This window comes from Haliotis rufescens, unplaced genomic scaffold (assembly GCF_023055435.1).
Source record: "Haliotis rufescens isolate VD_foot unplaced genomic scaffold, xgHalRufe1.0.p SCAF_121, whole genome shotgun sequence".
Taxonomy (NCBI): domain Eukaryota; kingdom Metazoa; phylum Mollusca; class Gastropoda; order Lepetellida; family Haliotidae; genus Haliotis; species Haliotis rufescens.
The window spans coordinates 102,482-122,929 of record NW_025963804.1 but is presented as its reverse complement, the minus strand read 5'-3'; the positions used below and the strand labels follow the sequence as shown (position 1 = coordinate 122,929).

At 40.9% G+C, this 20,448-nt stretch overlaps 2 protein-coding genes and 1 long non-coding RNA gene across 3 annotated transcripts; 1 reads left to right on the top strand and 2 right to left on the bottom strand.

The window, feature by feature from the left end:
- The first annotated feature begins 1,085 nt into the window (after positions 1 to 1,085).
- On the top strand, positions 1,086 to 12,317 carry LOC124136179. Its single transcript, XR_006861315.2, has 2 exons — positions 1,086 to 1,143; positions 12,072 to 12,317. It is a non-coding gene; the product is annotated as an uncharacterized LOC124136179 (long non-coding RNA).
- On the bottom strand, positions 6,236 to 8,342 carry LOC124136178. The gene is made up of 2 exons (XM_046502028.2): positions 7,756 to 8,342; positions 6,236 to 6,715 (listed from the first exon to the last, which is right to left on the bottom strand). The coding sequence occupies exons 1-2, from the start codon at positions 7,882 to 7,884 to the stop codon at positions 6,404 to 6,406; spliced, it is 441 nt and encodes a 146-aa protein (XP_046357984.2). The 5' UTR covers positions 7,885 to 8,342; the 3' UTR covers positions 6,236 to 6,403.
- A 3,453-nt stretch (positions 12,318 to 15,770) lies between the features above and the next one.
- LOC125378512 (zygote arrest protein 1-like) lies at positions 15,771 to 16,868 on the bottom strand. Its single transcript, XM_048393906.1, has 2 exons — positions 16,660 to 16,868; positions 15,771 to 16,152 (listed from the first exon to the last, which is right to left on the bottom strand). The coding sequence occupies exons 1-2, from the start codon at positions 16,855 to 16,857 to the stop codon at positions 15,952 to 15,954; spliced, it is 399 nt and encodes a 132-aa protein (XP_048249863.1). The 5' UTR covers positions 16,858 to 16,868; the 3' UTR covers positions 15,771 to 15,951.
- Positions 16,869 to 20,448: the final 3,580 nt, after the last annotated feature.

Sequence of the window (20,448 nt, the reverse complement as noted above, 5' to 3'; positions counted from 1 at the left end):
ATTGTCACCTTCCTGTGTGAGAGAAATACTACTAGCCATACAACAATAACACATTTATGCACACAAATATGTTTAAACCTCGTGAAGATTCGAACCTGCAACCTTATTTGTACCACCTGTGCTACGGACTGTTGTCGTCAATTGTCCTAGTCACCATAACCGAGTGTGGTTACACATTACATTTGTTTGTTAATAGACCTGGTGGTATACATGTATTCTAGTAAAGGTACTGAGGGAAGTTTATCCGTCAATTATTCTTTCTCCATCCTTCTGGAGAGAAAATGTAAGTGACACCGGATCCCAATTCCGGTGTGAAAAGTGTCGGACACTCTTATTACAGGAAACCCTAAGTCCAACGTGGTGGTCGACCCTGTAGCCGCCTTTGACGTGACCTCCGCCTTGGTAAGGTTTCTGACCGCCATGGAAGCGGAGTTTATCAAAGTCGGCCTCCGACCTCTTAGTGAAGTAGGGTAGAGTCATCTCGTCACACACTGTACATTTTTTTCCCAGTCGTACCTAGAAAGCCAAATTTGTTGGAATGGTAAACCGATATAAAGGCCATCGTTGACAGTATGTTGCTTTTAAACTATACTTGACACTCACTCACTCAATCAAATTTCATAGTCATTGCATATGTGGCCGTCTTAAATCTGTATCTACATTGTACTCGTATCCCCTCCACGCGGAACACAGAATCTTCCCAGCAGTTGGCACAAATATGGCACCTGAACTTCCCAAGAACCTTTTCCAACCTCGGTTGTCTCGTCTCCTTCGAGATGCAGAACACTCACGGACACCGGACACAGAATACGCTACACCTTTATAGTACTTCCTCCGAGCCACGTAACGGTTAATAAATAGACCGGATCCAAGCTTGGCACCTTCCCGAGGCAAGAGAGTTAACTGACTTGTCCAGTTTCCACCCTTGCCGAACTAAGCTGGAACTACTGGGCTAGATCGTAGCGCCACCGGTGGCTATTACCAGTTATGTCCCTTCTAAGCCTACCAATCAGGTTCCACCTCTCGTATCAATTGCGTTTGCTTCACCACAAAATGGTGGCGCCCAGTCAGGACGATCTGATCGATAATCAAGATCTATATTTTGATAAAACGGGTCTTTCATCGCGAAATGCATCAAATCACGTGAGCACCTTGATTAAAAATGTTAGAATGTAAACTTAAGTAACCGTGTATTGATGTTTTATGGACGTTTCATTATTATATGCTTTATACATTTATGTTAACCGGAAATGATGATCAGATTTAACTGCCCCTGATGTTTGAATATATGTGTCTGTTGACATTCATGCATCGTCGAAGTCGGACATGTGTACGGCTCTGTGAATAAATCTGTCATCCAACGAGAGTAGTTGAAGCCTCTATCAAACAAAAGGTTAGAAGTATGGCAAAATTCAACAAAAAACATGAACAGATTTGGAAAATATCTGCTGACAACGAGTTGGCGGTGCACATGCTTTGCAAATCTTGCAATCGATCGAAATCTGCACGACAGTTTACGAACCGGATTTCGATTTCGGTGTGCGATTTTGATTGGACTGTGCATAGACTCGTTAGTCCGGCCAAAATGTAACTCCATAATACCAGCCTATGTCGACAAGGGTGGAAACTGGACTTTTATAGTAAGTTAACTCTCTTGCCTCGGGAAGATGCAAGCTTGGTGAATACATATTTGAGGGTAGTGCCTGTGTGCTGAAGAGGTCAATGTATATGTTTGCTGTAGCTTAACTACGGTAAACAAAAGTCAATCTGATGTACTGTGTCTGTCTTGAATGGTAACTGAGATAATATTATTATTTATATACATGATCTGTGGTTGGAGGGCATTGTGCCTGTCGCAGTCACACAGTTTTCATACCACATACCATTCAAATCAAACAATAGTTCGAACTTTTGTCATGTATAGCAGCAGAAAAACTTGAATCCGTCTTGGTTAATGATCAAACTTTAGTCCCACTCATTTCGAAGTTCCAGGATGCAGGTAGCAAAGGTACTGTAAGTCCCCATGGTACCCAGTTTGGTGATCTACCTTCAGTGGGTGGCGATCTATAGCCCGTTTTCATCATATTAATGTTATGTATAGTACTATATTTTTTTATGATCCATTTCTGTGATATTTTACTGCCCTTCGTTGGTAGGTTGTTTTACGGTATTTATTATGTTTAACCTTTGATTGTCATGATATGGCTGAAATGTTGCCGATGTGAATTTTTAACTCACACACACACTCAAGTTCCAGGACGGGCTTTAGTAAATTTTCAGAAGACCAGATGTGTGTGAGTGTGAGTTTAAGTTTAAGTGTAAGTGTGAGTGTAAGTGTGAGTGTGATATGAGTGTAAGTGTGGGTGTAAGTGTGAGTGTGATATGAGTGTAAGTGGGAGTATGATATGAGTGTAAGTGTGAGTGTGAGTTTAAGTGTAAATGTGAGTGTTGGTGTAAGTGTGATATGGGTGTGAGTGTAAGTGTGAGCGTGATATGAGTGTAAGTGTGAGTGTGATATAAGTGTGAGTGTGATATGCGTGTAAGTGTGAGTTTAAGTGTAAGTATAAGTGTGAGTGCGATATGAGTGTAAGTGTGAGTGTGATATGTGTGTAAGTGTGAGTTTAAGTGTAAGTGTGAGTGTGATATGAGTGTGAGTGTGATATGAGTGTAAGTGTGAGTGTGATATGAGTGTAAGTGTGAGTGAGTTTAAGTGTAAATGTGAGTGTTAGTGTAAGTGTGAGTTTAAGTGTAAATGTGAGTGTAAGTGTAAGTACAAGTGTGAGTGTGAGTGTACGTATGTGTAAAGTACAACCAACTCAAAATAAGAGAACCACAATGGCATTGGGTTCTTTAAAACACCATAATGTACACACATATACACAGCTGTCGGTGTAAGAATTCTCGCGTGATCCTGAAAAGCATGGCATGTTATCTTCACAAGCGTACCGAGCACACCGCCGTGTGAGGTGGAGATCCGGTTGTTGTCGGTTTACTGGACTAGCGGGGTCCAACGTTTGGTGAAGCCAGGTCCCATAACAAGGTGTTGCATGACACAATCTTGGGAGGGAATGCTGTGTTGATGTTATCTTGCATTGTTGTCTATGTAACGAGCGCAGTTTCCAGTTCATCTCTGTCATACACATATACACATATATACTAGCCACATAAAGAAACTGTGCACGGAGAAAATATATTCTGGATTGAAATACAACACAGCAAGAACAAAATGATGCAGACGCTGTAGCAGCTCAATGATCGGACCATAAGAAAATGTCAGAAGATCACAATGGAGTAGGGGGTCAAACGACAAAGTCACAAAGTCAATAACGGGTATGACCACCCTGTGCGTGAATCACAGCAGTGCATCGGCGACGCATGGAGTCCACCAAATGGGCATGGAAGGCCTGGGGACTGGCCTGCCATATCCTCCTCAAATCCTGTGCCAAGTCACGGACGTTATCTGGAGGATGTGGAAGACGACGCAGACGGCGCTCCATTTCATCCAACACATGCTCTATTGGGGAGTGATCTGGAGAATGGCAGTAACATGACATTGTTATGGTGAAGGAAATCCATTGCGACCCTAGCCGTGTGAGGACGAGCTTTGTCCTGTTGAAATGTCAATCCCTCGCCATGACGTTGCAGGAAAGGAATGACCACAGGCCTCAGAATCTGATCTCTGTAGCCAACACCGGTGAGATTGCCCTGAACAACCACCAAAGGCGTTCAGTGCCGTGCTGTTATCCCACCCCAAATTATCACAGAGCCACCTCCAAAACGATTCCTCTCCACAATACAGTTGCGTGCATAACGTTCTCCCAAACGCCGGTGGACACGTTGGCGCCCGTCACTGTGGGAAATGTTGAACCTCGATTCATCTGTAAAGACAACATTTCTCCACCATATTCGAGGTTGGCGAACATGATTTCGACACCATCTTAGACGGTTGACGCGATGACTGTGTGTCAGGATGGGACGTATGGCAGGGCGTCGTGGTCGAATCCCGTACTGACGTAAACGATTCCTGACAGTGTTGGGATGGATACGGCGCAGTCCAGGAATTGTCTGGGACGTCGTTACTGCCGTTTGGAACCTGTGTCGGAGATGTGTAACTCGAATCCATCTGTCCTGTCTTGACGTCGTTACTCGGGGACATCCTGAACGTGGGTGGTCGGCAACGTCATTTGTGTTCTGATAACGCCTCACCAATGCCGATATCGTGTTACGATGGCATTGGAAATGTGTTGCCTCCTGTTGTTGCCTCATTCCCGCTCGGATCATTCCAATGGCTTTATGACGCTGTGCAGCTGTCAATCTTGGCATGATTTGCTTGTGATATGCTTGTGTCTGCGCCTGAGCAGTTTTGAATTTCTGAATGACCACAGATCATGCTTTCCAAAGTGACATCGAATTTTTGAGTTGTACAGCTGCACAGGATGCACGTGCAGTAACACATTGCACGTCCATAGGCCCCCATCAATGACGTCATATCACATGGCAAGTGCATGAGCGTTTGAATGTCTCCAATAATTGCTGTGTTCGAACCTATATTTCATATGTGGACGGTGTGCCCTTATATCTATATTTTCTCCGTGCACAGTTTCTTTATGTGGCTAGTATATATCGTGGCACATACATCGTGCCGCGGCGGCGTAGATCGTTGCTCACAATATCAATCACTGGGTTGTCTGGTCTAGGCTCGATTATGTACTGGCCGCCGTCTCATCTGGAATATTGGTGAGTGCGGCGATAAACAAGCAAAACAAAAACTAAAATTTAATGTTCAAATAGTCGTACAATATGTACAAGAGTTGTGTATGAGTTGTGTAACTTCATACGTATCATGATACGCCGAGACCCGTGAAGATCCGGGTTAGAATTGGTCTTCTGCAACCCATGCTTGCCGTAAGAGGCGACCAAGCTTGTCGTCAGAGGCGACATACGGGATCGGGTGGTCAGGCTCTCTGACTTGCTTGACACATGCGATTATTCACAGGCCACCGTAATATAGCTTCAATCTTGCTGAGTGCGGCGTTAAACAACAAACATACATGCTACGCCGTAAATGAGACTGGGCTTGTGATTTTCAAGTCGTTAAATCAAGACCTATCATCATGTTTTAATGTGTCCTTTCTTGTGGCTGGAATGATAGCAGTCAATAGCATAGCTACATAGTGTTATAGTTTCCTGTTCAACTGCTTTGTGAAATCATTATTTCTGTGGAGGTGTAAAATGATGGTTCATTACTTAACATTAGAATCATTTACCATGTGGCTTGTTATATGATGAGAAAATCATTAAGTGACCGGAGCTGTATAAACGAGGAGCTATATATGGATGAATGATGAATGATAGTTGATGTACAGATGACACGTGTATATGTGGTGAACATTCTGTTGGACTCTTTTTTTTCTTGGAGTAAGTATATTCCTGGGGTTATGCGGATTATATGGCCTATCGTAGAATAGAACAATTTACTGATCAGTAACTTGAGATTACTGTCCAACTTTCAAAGAAATACTGATTTAGGTAGTGAATTATACTAATTTAATAGATCTCCTTCTCATACTTTACTAACTGTATTAGTATATTTACTAATCTTGTAGTACGTTTTACTACACTTCAATAAAGGCTCCTTTCCTGGTCATTTTGCGATCCGTGTTGACAGGTACAATATAAAAAGTAAACAACAAATGACATAAACAATACAGGTAAAAAATAGCATATAAATGATTTTCAGTGGAATTTTAAGTTTATTTACACAATACTACAAAACGTAATTGACAGGCAAATATCATAAATAAATTTTGTTTTACACTGGCAAACTAAACAAACCTCACTTCTTCTGCTGCTATAAATACCAGTCATGAAACACGTTACAAAGTCAATATATACCTAACACTGACACATAATTATCTCCTTGTTGTCAAGAAATGAAGAACGTGACACTAACCAAGGCGGAAGTGAGGAATGTCACGTGGTCTTGACGCCGAAACTAAAATATAACACCCCTTCTCTCCACCGCTGCCGCATGCATTTTATCCCAGTGTGATAGAGCGACAGGTGAAGGGAGATATATGGAGAAAAGGGCCTTAAGGGTCCGACCATTTCACATTTTGGGGTGCGGCGGCCGGGATTTTGTATCGAGAATAGATATTTTTCAGCTACAGCTACAAAACCAGATATTTTTCGCCTGAACTTTTTCAAATCAATGTAATTTTTGTGGCAAGCTATGGTTTATTCATTTTTTATTTTTTAATATTTTTATTTATTACAGCCTGGAATTGGTCTGAACTGGGCACATACTACGGGGAAAAACTTGAAACAGTTTTGTTTTAAATTTACGATAAATCTATTTTTAAAACTTAAAGAGTAAGGTCCGTACACATCACCACATCCGGTGTTAATCGTAATTGTTATCTTTGTTTCTCTTGGCCCCTCGTCTCCGTGGTTGATGACATTCGTCGCCATCGTTGCGTCTTTCGAGCTTCTTGTTGTGTTTCGGTTGTTGACGATCTTCATAGATGTCGTCGTAGTGGTGTTCATTGTCGCTTCCAGAGCTGTAGGAATGATGGTCTGGTCTGTAAGAGGGATTGTAGCAGAGACCCACGCTCCTGCTCCTGCTCACCTGATCACGGATATCCTGCACCAGACGCTCAGTTGTGTGAAGAAAATTCATCTCTCCGCATAGCTTACACTTTGCAGGAGATAATACCTGTATATGAAGAACAGTATAGCTTGCACGACAAATGGACTGGAAACGACATGCATGGTTGCTCTGTCCTACTGTACATGTACTACAATGTAGCTTTAGAATATTGGACAAGACCAGACAAGGTTATATACTCTGCTAAAAAAGAAACGCAAAACTAGTAAATCATTCATATCGGAGTGTTGCCGGCATCCATACAAAACTAATAACAAAAATGAATTGGTCATTTCTGCATGCATTGGGATTTATTTGTTGAAAAGAGAGATCATGGAACATTCGCAAAAACACGTTGATTTTACTTTCCGTTTTGTGGTCAAATATAACCAAGAAATACGTAAACAAAAATATGTTAACTGCAACTTAATAGCCTACCAGTTGACACAACTTATCTTTGTAGGTGGTGACCGTTTGCATATATTGCCAGAGACAATTTACCCATAATTCCTCTCTGATATTGCTTGCAATTATAGAAACATAGATGCTAATGCTAATTGTACGATGTGTAGTCAGATGGCAGTGTAACTGAATACTACAGAGTATCCAGCAAGGTTATGTTTTAAGTCAGGAAAGAGTAGTTAAAAGGCGTAATGTTAAATTCAATAATTGATTTTCCTTACATATTAAACAGTGCACGTACACAATTTCGTGCTGAAATTTGGCCGTGCTAAACATGCGAGCTTTTTCGCGGACAGTTCACATCAGCGAAACACACACCATCTGCATCTGTCAACCGCTTTTTTAAATTAAATAATGCAATGACGACGGCGATAACTTTAGTTAAAATCATTAGAACATGTACAGACTTAGAAAAGGTCAAAGATTGAGAAATGCATATACATTGAAAATAGATTATTGGAATGTCATACAATCTTGTGAATGATAAATCGTTATCTTCCAAATATAATGAATAAACAAGCAACGAAATATTACACTTCAATTGAAATATATTTACACTTGCAGGCTATTACAATGATATACAGTGATATATATTATCCATGGCGTACACAAATCATCTTACTATCTGAAAGTGATACTGTACTTACCTCGTGCGTCCCTTCGTAACGACGTACTTCATCATCGCCCCAGCGGAATTTACATCTCTGACACTCAAACAGCCCGTACACTCTTTCGAGTCTCTGTGGTTTGGTTCGAGGTCCCTTCCTGTTTGGCATGGTGCTGACCTTCCAGTGTCTTGAGAGACGTACTTCGAACAGCCTGTTTAGTACCACAGTCAACTCCTGGTAACGTTGAGTGACGGTGTTCGAGGAGACTAAACCACCACTGCCTACTCTGACAGTTGAAATGATTGGCCTATGTGTTTCACGCAACTGACTTTGTACCACCTTGTAAAGCTGACATGACTACGTAGATAAAGGGCCAACTATAGTCATGATACATTCTACATTAGATAATGAGCATATATGCGTAGCGCAGTCGACATATAATCTTCCGCGTCATATAACATGACTATTCATAATACCACAATCGCTAGTTCCAAGAATCTTTTAATAAACGTGAATATATCTACACCGGGTAAACGTATTCTTAGCACCGACTTTCCAATGCAGGCAATGTTGTTCTGAGGTGACAGATATTTATTATTCAACATATCTTACCTACAGGTAACCATTAAGTCTTACAAAGGAAACTCTATTCTCCTTATCTTCTTCGTAACCATGTCTTTGTCGGGGCGGGTAGCCTAGTGGTTAAAGCGTTCGCTCGTCACGCCGAAGACCCGGGTTCGAATCCCGACGTGGGTACAATGTGTGAAGCCAATTTCTGGTGTCCCCCGCCGTGATATTGCTGGAACATTGCTAAAAGCGGCGTAAAACCATACTCACTCACTCGCTTTGTATAGATTAGAAGACACCTAGTATGTTGTACATGGCGGCTAGTAATGCATAAAAGGTTTAACGAATCTTCATTGAGGACTTTATGGAAAGTTGTGAGGGACATTCTCACGTTCCCGTCCCTTTGGGAAAACGCAAACTATAATTATGCAAAACGTACGTGAGTTAGCCTTTTTTGCATATTAAGCGTTGTTCCAAATGTCAAGGTCGCGAGAACGTGACAATGATCCTTGCAGCATTCCACAGAACTGAGAGTTACGACGATGAAGTGCGTCTCACTCCATTTGCTGGGGCGGTCGGGTAGCCTAGTAGTTAAAGCGTTTGCTCGTCACTTCGAAGACCCGGATTCGATTCCCGACATGGCTACAATGTGTGAAGCCCATTTCTGGTGTCCCCAGCAGTGATATTGCTGGCGTTCCCCGTGGGTGTCGGTAGAGGTCGGGAGTCTGGTGGTTGGGGGCACTGGAGCCATGAACCGGTGTTCCTTTTGCCCAACACACCACTTCGACCCTTACTTCACCTAGACGGGTGGTAGAATTGGCCCGATTCTATCAATCGGTTGGTTACGCCATGCCCTGTGTATGGAAAACATTCATGCTGAAATTATTTTGAATATTGGATATGCATATTCTAAATGGTAATTATATTGTATAAATTTGACTGTAATCCCATGCCAGAAGGCGGTGGCTCATGGGCCAATCTGCTGATGTCGCCCTCTGAGTTCTGTATGTCTCCAATTTCTTGTCATGGGCCGAACCAGTCTTGCATTGTATTTGGTAGACAAATATAGCTCTTCATGTCGTATTTACTGGAGTAGTCCTCCCCTGTATCCCTGGTGTTTGCATGTTGGATATTCTGGTGCACTACTGCATCGGAGTTTTGTTTGGCACTCCATGTTGGATGGGGATCAGGGGTGCAGAACAAATTTCTTTCATAATGGCTCACACTGGTTCGAAAAGAATACATTTAAACACAAGTTCATCTAATGAGGCTTGATTCCTGGGCTCGATTCCTTGTAATCGAAGCTTCAGTTCACCTACCCATTAAGTTAAATCCCTTTGCTATATCCAAAGCAATACAAGGGCACTTGGAGAAGTTAAAAATGTCACCGGACCCCGTACTGGATCTCTTCTGGTTGTATGTGCTCGGAAACAACAAACGCTCAATCTCTTACCAATCAATATATTTGCCAATATTGACCTTGTTGTTTCTATACACAGAACACACTCTTCTCGTGGCATTGTTAGTGACTGGACTCATTCCTAGGCGGATATGTTCAGAAGAGGAAATTCTATCTGACCTTAAGAATCAAGTTGTTCAATCAGTAAAAATCAAACATTTTACTCGCAAAGATGAAAAATCAAACATTGTTCTAACAAAACTTATCTATTCACTTTTGCCCGTGCTTCAGTTCCACAATCAACTAAAGCTGGTTATGTTAACATCGGGGTGGATGTGTTTGTCCCCAATCCACTCCGGTGCTATAGACGCCAAACGTATGGACATGGTTCAAAAACCTGTATTCGCCCCGTGGTTTGTCAGCGTTGTGGTGTCAACCATGAGGGCATGGATTGTCATGAAGACCTCAAATGTTCCAACTGTGATGGCTAACACATGGCATCTTCTAAATCCTGCCCTACTTGGCAACAGAAACCAAAATTAATAAACTTAATTGCGGAAAAAAACCATTTCATTTGCAGATGCTAAACAACTTGTCAAGCCACAACTCCTTCAGTTATGAATTACTCTGTTGCAGTCATCCGTCCTGTTCAAACTTCATCTGTTCGGTGTCAGACCGATTTGACATGGGTCAGATCTTATCAACCTGTCCAAACTTCGTCTGTCCTTCGACCGACTATTTCTGAGAATCATTCAGAAGCATCACCTCTGACCTCGCATCACCGAAAATTAACAAAAACAGAAAGGAAAAAGTTGAACAGAAATCAATCGTTGGAATCGTTGGTAACACAATGGCTGATGCTGATTAATAAAGTATATTTATTTCTGCCATGTTTTTTTAAATCGTAGAATACGTATGTGTTGTATTAATTGTTGTTTGTCTATGTTGTCAATCATCGCCAACAACTCAAGGTATGATGTTAATCCTTCTTGGGTCCATGCAGGTAGCAAAAGTACAAGTCCCCATGGTCCCTAGTGTGGTGATTCGTTTTTATCTTTTAGCCCGTTTTTTATCTCGTATTGGTGAATCCTAATTCATTTTTACATGGTCTCAAAACAGTTTTACGTAAATCTGTGATAATCTCGTTATTAAACTGTCCTTCGACGAGAGAATTTTAATATTGTTTAAACATATATCATTAATGTCAAATTTTGTCTCGTCACGTCATGGCTTAAATATTGCCGATGTAACGTTAAAATTTAACTCACTCACTCACTAAAAGCGGCGTAAAACCATACTCACTCACTCATTCGAAGGCATGACTTTGTACAGAACCGTGTCCGATATTTCTCCCTATATACTACACCCTCCAGTGGTCAGAATGTGCTCGGATAGCAGAGATTGTGGAGCTTCAAGAAACCAAATGACATTAAATTAACTGGCTCAGTGCTGTTCTTCATGCAGAGAGGGCTGGGGATGGTGTATCTTGAGTGAGTGAGTGAGTGCGAGAAAGAAGATTTTGCCGAATCCTCACATTTTTTACATATTTAACGTGTTTCCAAAAGTCAGGATCGCGAGATTGTCCCGTACAATGTACTTCGTAGAACTGAGAGTTACGACAATGCAGTTCTCATTCCCCATAACTGTATGAGAACAATGAACTCTTTTAAGTGCTTGATATGTTTCGGTATTGTAGATATTAACGTTAACCCAATAATACAAATGAAAGTTTATTCGCAAAATATATCCAACATGTATTTATATAACGCGGTCTACAAATGTTATAGAACCGAGTTCACTGAAACCAGTTGTCAATACTGTGAGCATCTGTATAAACTAGTCGGTAATGGTTCATCAAGCAACAGTCATATTGATAGTTGGATATCTCCGTTTATGGTAATCTGTCTCATAGTTAACCCCTTCCCTGATTTGACAAGGGTCAGATCTGATCAAGCTGTCCAAACTTCGTCTGTCCTTCGACCGACTATTTCTGAGAATCATTCAGAAGCATCACCTCTGACCTCGCATCACCGAAAATTAACAAAAACAGAAAGAAAAAAGTGGAACAGAAATCAAATGCCCAAGGCTGATGAACCGTCACTAAAGCAACGTCGAATTAAATTGTCTTTACATTACACTAATGATTCCAATCCAGCTTTCGATTGTGTTTAATCCTCTCTGTAACGATCTCTATAATACAAAATCATCTCTTACTCAGCTCCTTGGTATAAGAATAAAGCATCATATTTCTGCTGCTAAAATAACACTTGAAAATATAGCCACAACCCAGATTTTGTCTTCTCCACCATGGATACAAATCAACGTATTTATCAACAAGAGTATAATCAATTAAGAAACAAATGTGATACTTTCACATCTATATTTACAGATGGATCCAAGGACGGTGACACAGTTGCCAGCGCCACCATCATCGAATCCAGGACTACATCTCCAGACTTCCGGATAACTGTTCCATTTTACGGCCGAATCAAAAGCAATATTAACAGCGCTAGAGTTCTTTAGTAAACAATCTAAATATAAGCAATTTATCATATTTTCAAATTCTCTTTCTTGTCTTCAGGCAATTAAACACATCCACTTGTAATTATTGAATTATTAAATGTTCTTTCTACGAGCCAATACAACATCGTTTTTGTTGGTAACCCAGCCATGTTGGAATCGTTGGTAACACAATGGCTGATGCTGATTAATAAAGTATATTTATTTCTGCCATGTTTTTTTAAATCGTAGAATACGTATGTGTTGTATTAATTGTTGTTTGTCTATGTTGTCAATCATCGCCAACAACTCAAGGTATGATGTAAATCCTTCTTGGGTCCATGCAGGTAGCAAAGTACAAGTCCCCATGGTCCCTAGTGTGGTGATTCGTTTTTATCTTTTAGCCCGTTTTTTATCTCGTATTGGTGAATCCTAATTCATTTTTACATGCTCTCAAAACAGTTTTACGTAAATCTGTGATAATCTGGTAATTGAACTCTCCTTCGACGAGAGAATTTTAATATTGTTTAAACATATATCATTAATGTCAAATTTTGTCTCGTCACGTTATGGCTTAAATATTGCCGATGTAACGTTAAAATTTAACTCACTCACTCACTAAAAGCGGCGTAAAACCATACTCACTCACTCATTCGAAGGCATGACTTTGTACAGAACCGTGCCCGATATTTCTCCCTCTATACTAAACCATCCAGTGGTCAGAATGTGCTCGGATAGCAGAGATTGTGGAGCTTCAAGTAACAAAATGACATTCCATTAACAGGCTCAGTGCTGTTCTTCATGCAGAGAGGGCTGGGGATGGTGTATCTTGAGTGAGTGAGTGAGTGAGTGAGTTGGATTTAACGCCGCTTTTAACATTATTCCAGTTATATCGCGGCGTGTCAGCTTAATGTGGGAAGAAGGCCGGAGTGATGAAGGTCTCAGACGTTTACCACTTCGGTGAAACCCACGAGCACGGGTATGGTGCTGACAAACCTAGAAACAAAATCGGGGCGAACCGGGATTCGAACCCACAATCATCGGTTTCTGGCGTGCCCAAGGGACGCAACTCTGCACAGCGAATCGCGGCGTCTTATACGACTGGGCCACTCGTCCCCACATCCCCACCCCAGCCCCACCCGGTGTATCTTGAAGACAGATAACGGAGATCATATTACTAAGCAGAAACCACTGTGTACAAAGTAAATATCAGATATATAAGTAACGCTACAAATGAAGGTATATTTGTCAAACATATCCTACATGTATTTACATAAGGAGGGCTACAAAGTATGAAAGGGCCGATAATAGTCGTCAACACTGAGCATCTGTGTACACTGGCCGGTAGTGACCCTTAGTATCCGTGATTTTTTCACCAGAGTATTTAACGCCAAACGAGCTTTTCTCCAAAATCAAGCCGCGGTATAAGTAAATTGCTGTTCAAAGCGGCATCAACCCACTCACTCACTAACACAAGCCCATGCTCTACCATCGCAGTAGACATGGGCACTCTCCCAGGATGAACCACAATTATCACACTCGAAGTATCCATAGCGTCGGTTAGACATTTTGGACAGCAGATCCAGACAATACTAGACAACAGTAGACGGTGACGGAGGCGAGAACAGGAACTGAGTCTGGCTGACCTGACCTGACATCTGGAACATCATTTACTGTACACGCAACATTTGAAGACAAACCAAATCGAAAAAGTGAAACTGGAATAGCCATTTCTACGAATGTGATTGTCAGGTTATACAATGAGCTACTGCGTAAATCCATTATTAGTTTGGGAATAAATATTCAGACAGCCTTGACCTACCTATGTTCATGTTTAAGTAACACATTATGTATCACGGCTGACATGCGTCGGAAAGCATTTGTATGGAATACTGTAAGGGACATTCGTGACCTATAGAAACACGCTAAATATAATTATACAAAATGTGCGAGAAAGAAGATTTGGCCGAATCCTCACATTTTTTACATATTTAACGTGTTTCCAAAAGTCAGGATCGCGAGATTGTCCCTTACAATGTATTTCATAGAACTGAGAGTTACGACAATGGAGTTCTCATTCCCCATAACTGTATAGAACAATGAACTCTTTTAAGTGCTTGATATGTTTCGGTATTGTAGATATTAACGTTAACCCAATAATACAAATGAAAGTTTATTCGCAAAATATATCCAACATGTATTTATATAACGCGGTCTACAAGAGTTATAGAACCGAGTTCACTGAAACCAGTTGTCAATACTGTTAGCATCTGTATAAACCGGTTGGTAATGGTTCATCAAGCAACAGTCATATTGATAGTTGGACATCTCCGTTTATGGTTCTCTGTCTCATAGTTAACCCCTCCCCCTTCGCATCCCCATTGGGTTCTTAAATTTTATACAATCTTTAGAAAAGTCAGGCATATACATAGTTGACAACCGGAGGCTAATGGGAGTGTGTATATACTGTGAACAAATATAGGGGAACAATTGAAAGTCGGAGAGTGCCTGACGATGAGGAGACACTATTTGGCAATGTGTTAAACGCATCAGTGTCTGAATTACCCTCAGTGACAAACTGCTGCATGTCTTTTTAATTGGAAACAGAAGTAAATGATATTCTTCGATATTGTGCTGTGTTCCGTTAATTTTGTCCATCAGTATGTGTAACATGTACAATATACAATAGGTACAAACCATGGATCATAATCAGGAAGAATCTGATATTCAAACCAACAATCAGAGAATCCTGGAACGACTTTGGGTCGCCTCACATCACCTGGCCAGATACACATGTAGTTTATAACGAATATAGGTGATGTACAACTGAATAAAAAATATCGTCGTTTGATACTTCATATAGAGAAATAGTTTATGAAAATATGGAAACTAATATAGGATCCTACCTTTTGTGTGACGAGCGAACGCAATAACCACTAGGTTACCCAAACAATATTTAAGGAACGTAACACAGAGAGCAATCATGGCAATGAAATGTTTTATTTATATAAACTGCATGGATAGATATGACATCAGTATGCAGGTACGTGGTATTTTTAGAACTAAGGTCCATTTACGCCCACCTGAACAACAGCAACCATGGTTATCTCCCTTTACAAGACACCCTGGCAAACTGCCCATGTCTGAGTGTCGTATTCAAGGAATGATATTGATCTGTTACATGCCAAATATGGAGTTTGTTTACACCCATATACAGATTATGTGTGACTAACAGATGGAGAACGAAACTAGAAGTAGGATTTCCCTTGATGCCTTTCAGTGGAGTGATTTTGAATAGTATGGATGTATATGGCCTCTTGTTTACAATAATACACACATACTAAAACGACTTCCATGAACGTCACGGTGCGGTTCTCAAACAAATGACGCAACTTTTAAAAATAAATCTGTTGAACAGAGCTCAATTGTCTGGTAACCTGCCAAAGTAAATATCATTTTGTGTTTGCCCTGCAGTTTTATTATATAATTCAATCATTTCATTGGGTAAATTCGTTACAAAAACCAAGTGTCGTACGGATTAAAAGCAAATTAGACAAAGGTAATTGTTATATTTACAGTGCATTTACAAACATCTAAAGAAACCCATAAAAACTCACAAGCTGGAGGATAGTGTTTAGGTTTTGTCAGACATTTCAATTATCAAAGAATTTTCGTCATCATCATCATTATTACCATCTATCTATGGAGAGATAGGCAATCCTTAATGTCTGGTGCTGTAGGCAGTCAACTTTCAGTGCAATGCTGCACCCTCAGTATATGCACGGTCTCCCAGACCTGCACTTGTGACACAGGTCAGACCTGTGAGGTTTGATTACATCAATATTCCTTTTCTTGCGGTCTTCAGTGGTGCATGTGCACGCTGCACTACTGCACACGGAACAGTTCATCTTCTTTACCCCATATGGGAGGCAGCCTATTTTACACGACTTGCAGTCCTGTTCGTACACAGCCTGTAGAGATAACACATACAGATATACTGCATGTTCACATGCACTTTCCTTCACTGTCACAAACAGTTTATCACACACCCTTAGTTATTTTCATATATCCGAAATTCCGTGTATCATTTAGAAATATCAACACATGGCATCTCATTTTGATAAATGTCTAAGATACAATCGCAACTACTATTAACTGATTTTGTTGAAACGATATGTTAATTTACCCAGACTTTAAACCCATGAGCAGTGCAGGGAGTCGAACGACCGGACACATTAAGTACTGGGCTACCCCAGCAGTGACTAACTCCAACCGCTAGATTAAAAAAAGCCCCTGTCCTGTATGGGGTTAAATAAAAACAAGTCTATATAGGAACCATATTTCTGAATTTCATATCTGAAAAGGGATCTATAGGGTGCTGGATCTGAGAAGGGTCTGGACGGGTTGGGTGAATATTTTATCAGTAAATATATATTCAGGGGTCTGAAAGAGAGACTCTATAACCACCAACCACCTACCTTGAAACCGTGGCAGTAAACATGGGAACTCTCCCAGTGGGCGTTACACTTAGGGCAGCGGAAGTAGCCATAGCGTCGGTCAGACATCATGGACAGCAGACAACAGCAGCACGATGGCGGATATGTAGAAAAGAGCTGACACGTTGTTGGCTCCTCACAGTAATATATACGTGTATGTGACAGTTTCTCGGAAAACATTTACATTTCTTATTAGTTTATATGATACATAAATGGGGGAGTGAGATGTTTAACTGTATACAGTAGACTGTAGACTTTGAACTGTATACATTACAGTATACATATATCATGAGACGACTAACGTGATCGGGTGGTCAGGCTCACTGACTTGGTTGATGTATGTCATCGCATCCCAATTGCGTGGAAAGATGCTCATGAAATCAATCACTGGATTGTCACGTCCAGACTCGATTATTTACAGACCGCCGTCATATAGCTGGAATATTGCCGAGTGGGGCGTTAAACAACAAACAAACAAACAAAACGAAAAGGCTTCATGTGGTGAAATACTGAAATAATACTGGTCAAGATTTTTACCACGGAGCACGGATTTGGCTCTGATAAACCCACGATCATCGTTGCCTCTCATGCCTAAGGGACGCAACTCTGAATCATTGAGACACCTATTAATCCCTAATAAATATAGAATAAATTTATATGCCTGTTTACATTTTTCAGAAAACAGCGATGGGATTATGACGTCATTAAGAAAGGCAGCAAACAGTATGTTTTAAATGGGAAGATTACACCATATATTATGTAACACATACAGCTTATCTTGGCAATGACCAAATCAGATTATGTGACTGGTAAACGTAACGGTATACTGTAGAAAGACGAGTTACCACGCCCACCTTATCACGAGACATTCTTCTCGAATTTCAGCAGAGTCATATACAACAGTACAGGGCATGGCTATAAGAGACGGGTGTTTTGTTGCACAACATCAAGACAGACAGTTGGCATACGCCAGACACCGGGATAGAATAACACCTGACACTCTGCTTACGTGGTATGTGGATGCGCGATAACATATATCGATGTCAACAGTTGGTCATCTGTGACAGGGGGCACGGGTGGCCCAGTCGTCTGAGGCGCCGCGAACCGTGTCCCGGGGGTGCTAGGTGACCAGGGAAGAGATATAACCCTCCCTAGCTGGTGTGGCGCTGTATATCACACGCGCGACTATTCACTGGGAACTTAAAGGAAGTCTCCGTGTCTTTGTGGAGATACGACACTCGAGTGAACCACATTAGCGATGTAAGATGGACGAGTGGAGCCAGGGCGGTCATTACAGTTTAATTGTGAAAGGTGACAAGACAGTCAGCTGATGGTCACCGGTGTGAAACTGTTTTATCTGTTGACCTGTGAAGTTATTTCACCGTCGCATATGCATGTACAATTGAATGAATGAATATTAAGCAGGTTTGGTGTATTCTGTTTGTGTAATCCTTTGCTAACATTTATCAACAATGAGTCAAATAAAGGATGACCCACCCGACTTATATCAACATCGGGCCAATACAGGATGATCCACCCTACTTTTATCAACACCGGGTCACATTAAGGATGATCCACCCGACTTTTATCAATGCCGGGTCACATTAGGGATGACCCACCCGACTTTTATCAACACCGGGCCAAACAATACTGAGTCACATACTGGGTGACATTTTTACAGTTATGCATACACTGTATAAATGTTCATGGAAAGGGCATTGTAAGTTGGCGACTTTTGCCCAATCCTCTTGACCTTTTAATGTTAGTGAAATATGTTTAAGATCATACTAAGTGATCTAACCGATCTTTTTTAGTACTGAGTCGACCCGTGAAGATCCGGGGCAGAATAGATCTTCAGCAATCCATGCTTGCTGTAAAAGGCGACTATGCTTGTCTTAAGAAGCGACTAACGGGATCGGGTGGTCAGGCTCGCTGACTTGGTTGATGCATGTCATCGTATCCCAATTGCGTGGATCGATGCTTATGGTGTCAATCACTGGATTGTCTGGTCCAGACTCGATTATTTACAGACCGCCGTCATATAGCTGGAATATTGCTGAGTGCAGCGTTAAACAAATAAACAAACTAATACTGGGTCACATAATCATTCATCAACCCGGCCTCACCAATATATTACCATACTGTTGATCCACCGGACCTGTATCAATACTGGGTCAAAATCAGGGTGATCCACCCTCTGTCCGCTTCAATCTCCCTCTCAAGGACGTGAGACGACTGATCTGTAAGCCTATCATTGATTCCCTACAATAGCTGATTACAGGCCGAGGTGTCAGTCAAGCCCTATTTGTTACAATCACAATCAATAATCATTCAAACACTCTACAAGATCAATAGATTGGGCCACAGAACACACTCTTCTCGTGGCATTGTTAGTGACTGGACTCGTTCCTAGGCGGATATGTTCAGAAGAGGAAATTGTATCTGACCTTAAGAATCAAGTTGTTCAATAAGTAAACATCAAACGTTTTACTCGCAAAGATGAAAAATCAAACATTGTTCTAACAAAACTTATCTATTCACTTTTGCCCGTGCTTCAGTTCCACAATCAACTAAAGCTGGTTATGTTAACATCGGGGTGGATGTGTATATCCCCAATCCACTCCGGTGCTATAGACGCCAAAAGTATGGACATGGTTCAAAAACCTGTACTCGCCCCGTGGTTTGTCAGCGTTGTGGTGCCAACCATGAGGGCATGGATTGTCATGAAGACGTCAAATGTTCCAACTGTGGTGGCTAACACATGGCATCTTCTAAATCATGCCCTACTTGGCAAACAGAAACCAAAATTATGAAAATAAAGTGCGGAAAGAAACATTTTATTTGCAGATGCTAAACAGCTTGTCAAGCCACAACTCCTTCAGTTATGAATTACTCTGTTGCACTCATCCGTCCTGTTCAAACTTCATCTGTCCGGTGTCAGACTGATTTGACAAGGGTCAGATCTGATCAACCTGTCCAAACTTCGTCTGTCCTTCGACCGACTATTTCTGAGAATCATTCAGAAGCATCACCTCTGACCTCGCATCACCGAAAATTAACAAAAACAGAAAGAAAAAAGTGGAACAGAAATCAAATGCCCAAGGCTGATGAACCGTCACTAAAGCAACGTCGAATTAAATTGTCTTTACATTACACTAATGACTCCAATCCAGCTTTCGATTGTGTTTAATCCTCTCTGTAACGATCTCTATCATACAAAATCATCTCTTACTCAGCTCCTTGGTATAAGAATAAAATTATCATATTTCTGCTGCTAAAATAACACTTGAAAATATAGCCACAACCCAAATTTTGTCTTCTCCACCATGGATACAAATCAACGTATTTATCAACAAGAGTATAATCAATTAAGAAACAAATGTGATACTTTCACATCTATATTTACAGATGGATCCAAGGACTGTGACACAGTTGCCAGCGCCACCATCATCGAATCCAGGACTACATCTCCAGACTTCCGGATAACTGTTCCATTTTACGGCCGAATCAAAAGCAATATTAACAGCGCTAGAGTTCATTAGTAAACAATCTAAATATAAACAATTTATCATATTTTCAAATTCTCTTTCTTGTCTTCAGGCAATTAAACACATCCACTTGTAATTATTGAATTATTAAATGTTCTTTCTACGAGCCAATACAACATCGTTTTTGTTGGTAATCCAGCCATGTTGGAATCGTTGGTAACACAATGGCTGATGCTGATTAATAAAGTATATTTATTTCTGCCATGTTTTTTTAAATCGTAGA